Source organism: Pteropus vampyrus, unplaced genomic scaffold, assembly GCF_000151845.1.
Source record: "Pteropus vampyrus isolate Shadow unplaced genomic scaffold, Pvam_2.0 Scaffold2027, whole genome shotgun sequence".
NCBI lineage: Eukaryota > Metazoa > Chordata > Mammalia > Chiroptera > Pteropodidae > Pteropus > Pteropus vampyrus.
Genome location: NW_011890808.1, coordinates 6,439 through 7,181, shown reverse-complemented (window position 1 = coordinate 7,181; position 743 = coordinate 6,439). Strand labels below are relative to the sequence as shown.

The 743-nt window shown below is 37.7% G+C and overlaps 1 protein-coding gene across 1 annotated transcript in view; it reads right to left on the bottom strand.

The window, feature by feature from the left end:
- Nucleotides 1–446: 446 nt before the first annotated feature.
- The window catches only part of LOC105310307 (olfactory receptor 5G3-like), a 981-nt gene continuing 684 nt past the window's right edge, over nucleotides 447–743 (bottom strand). Inside the window, exon 1 of the mRNA XM_023526664.1 lies at nucleotides 447–743. This exon is cut by the window's right edge and continues 684 nt beyond it. Within this exon, the coding sequence (XP_023382432.1) occupies nucleotides 447–743 (297 nt within the window).

Below are 743 nucleotides of genomic sequence, written 5' to 3'. Positions count from 1 at the left end.
CCAATATTTTCTATTGGGACATTACTCATTGTGAGTCACTTCTTTTGCAAATGTTCTTTTACTTTCCACTGTTCAACCTTTAACAAGGTCTATAAAATCTTTCTTAAAGAACGTTTGATCTTTTCTTAAAACAATTGTTTTTCTGGTCTGGCTTAAAATATCTTCCCCCATATAAGAACATATAAAACATCTCTTGGATTTTCTTCTGGCATGAATGATATTTACGCCTTTACTATACCTGTAAATTATTTTGTATGCTGCATCATTTCACAAGGAGGAGACTGAATAAAAAACAACATGAACTGAACTTCCAGTATACAAGTAACCTGGTCACTGGCAGAATCGGGAATTAAAGAGAACTTCTAATTCTCAGTGCAGTGTTCTTTCACCATACGTTATTGAAACACATCATTGCATCCGTGATGCAGCAAAATTAAAATGCCTTCTTATCTACCTTTTAGAAATTGTTTTTTCCTTCCAAACTTGTTCCTGAATGCATTTTTCACCTCCGTGTTCCTCACGCTGTAGATGAGGGGGTTCACCATGGGGATGACCATAGTATAAAATAGAGAAATCACTTTATTGATATGTAACGAAGAACCTGAGTCGGGCAGAACATAAATAAAGAAAAGAGTTCCATATAGGATGGAGACGGCTGCCAGGTGAGAAGAACACGTGGAGAAAGCTTTCTGCCTCCCCTCCGCACTCCGGATTTTCAAGATGGCCACCAGGATGCAAACGTA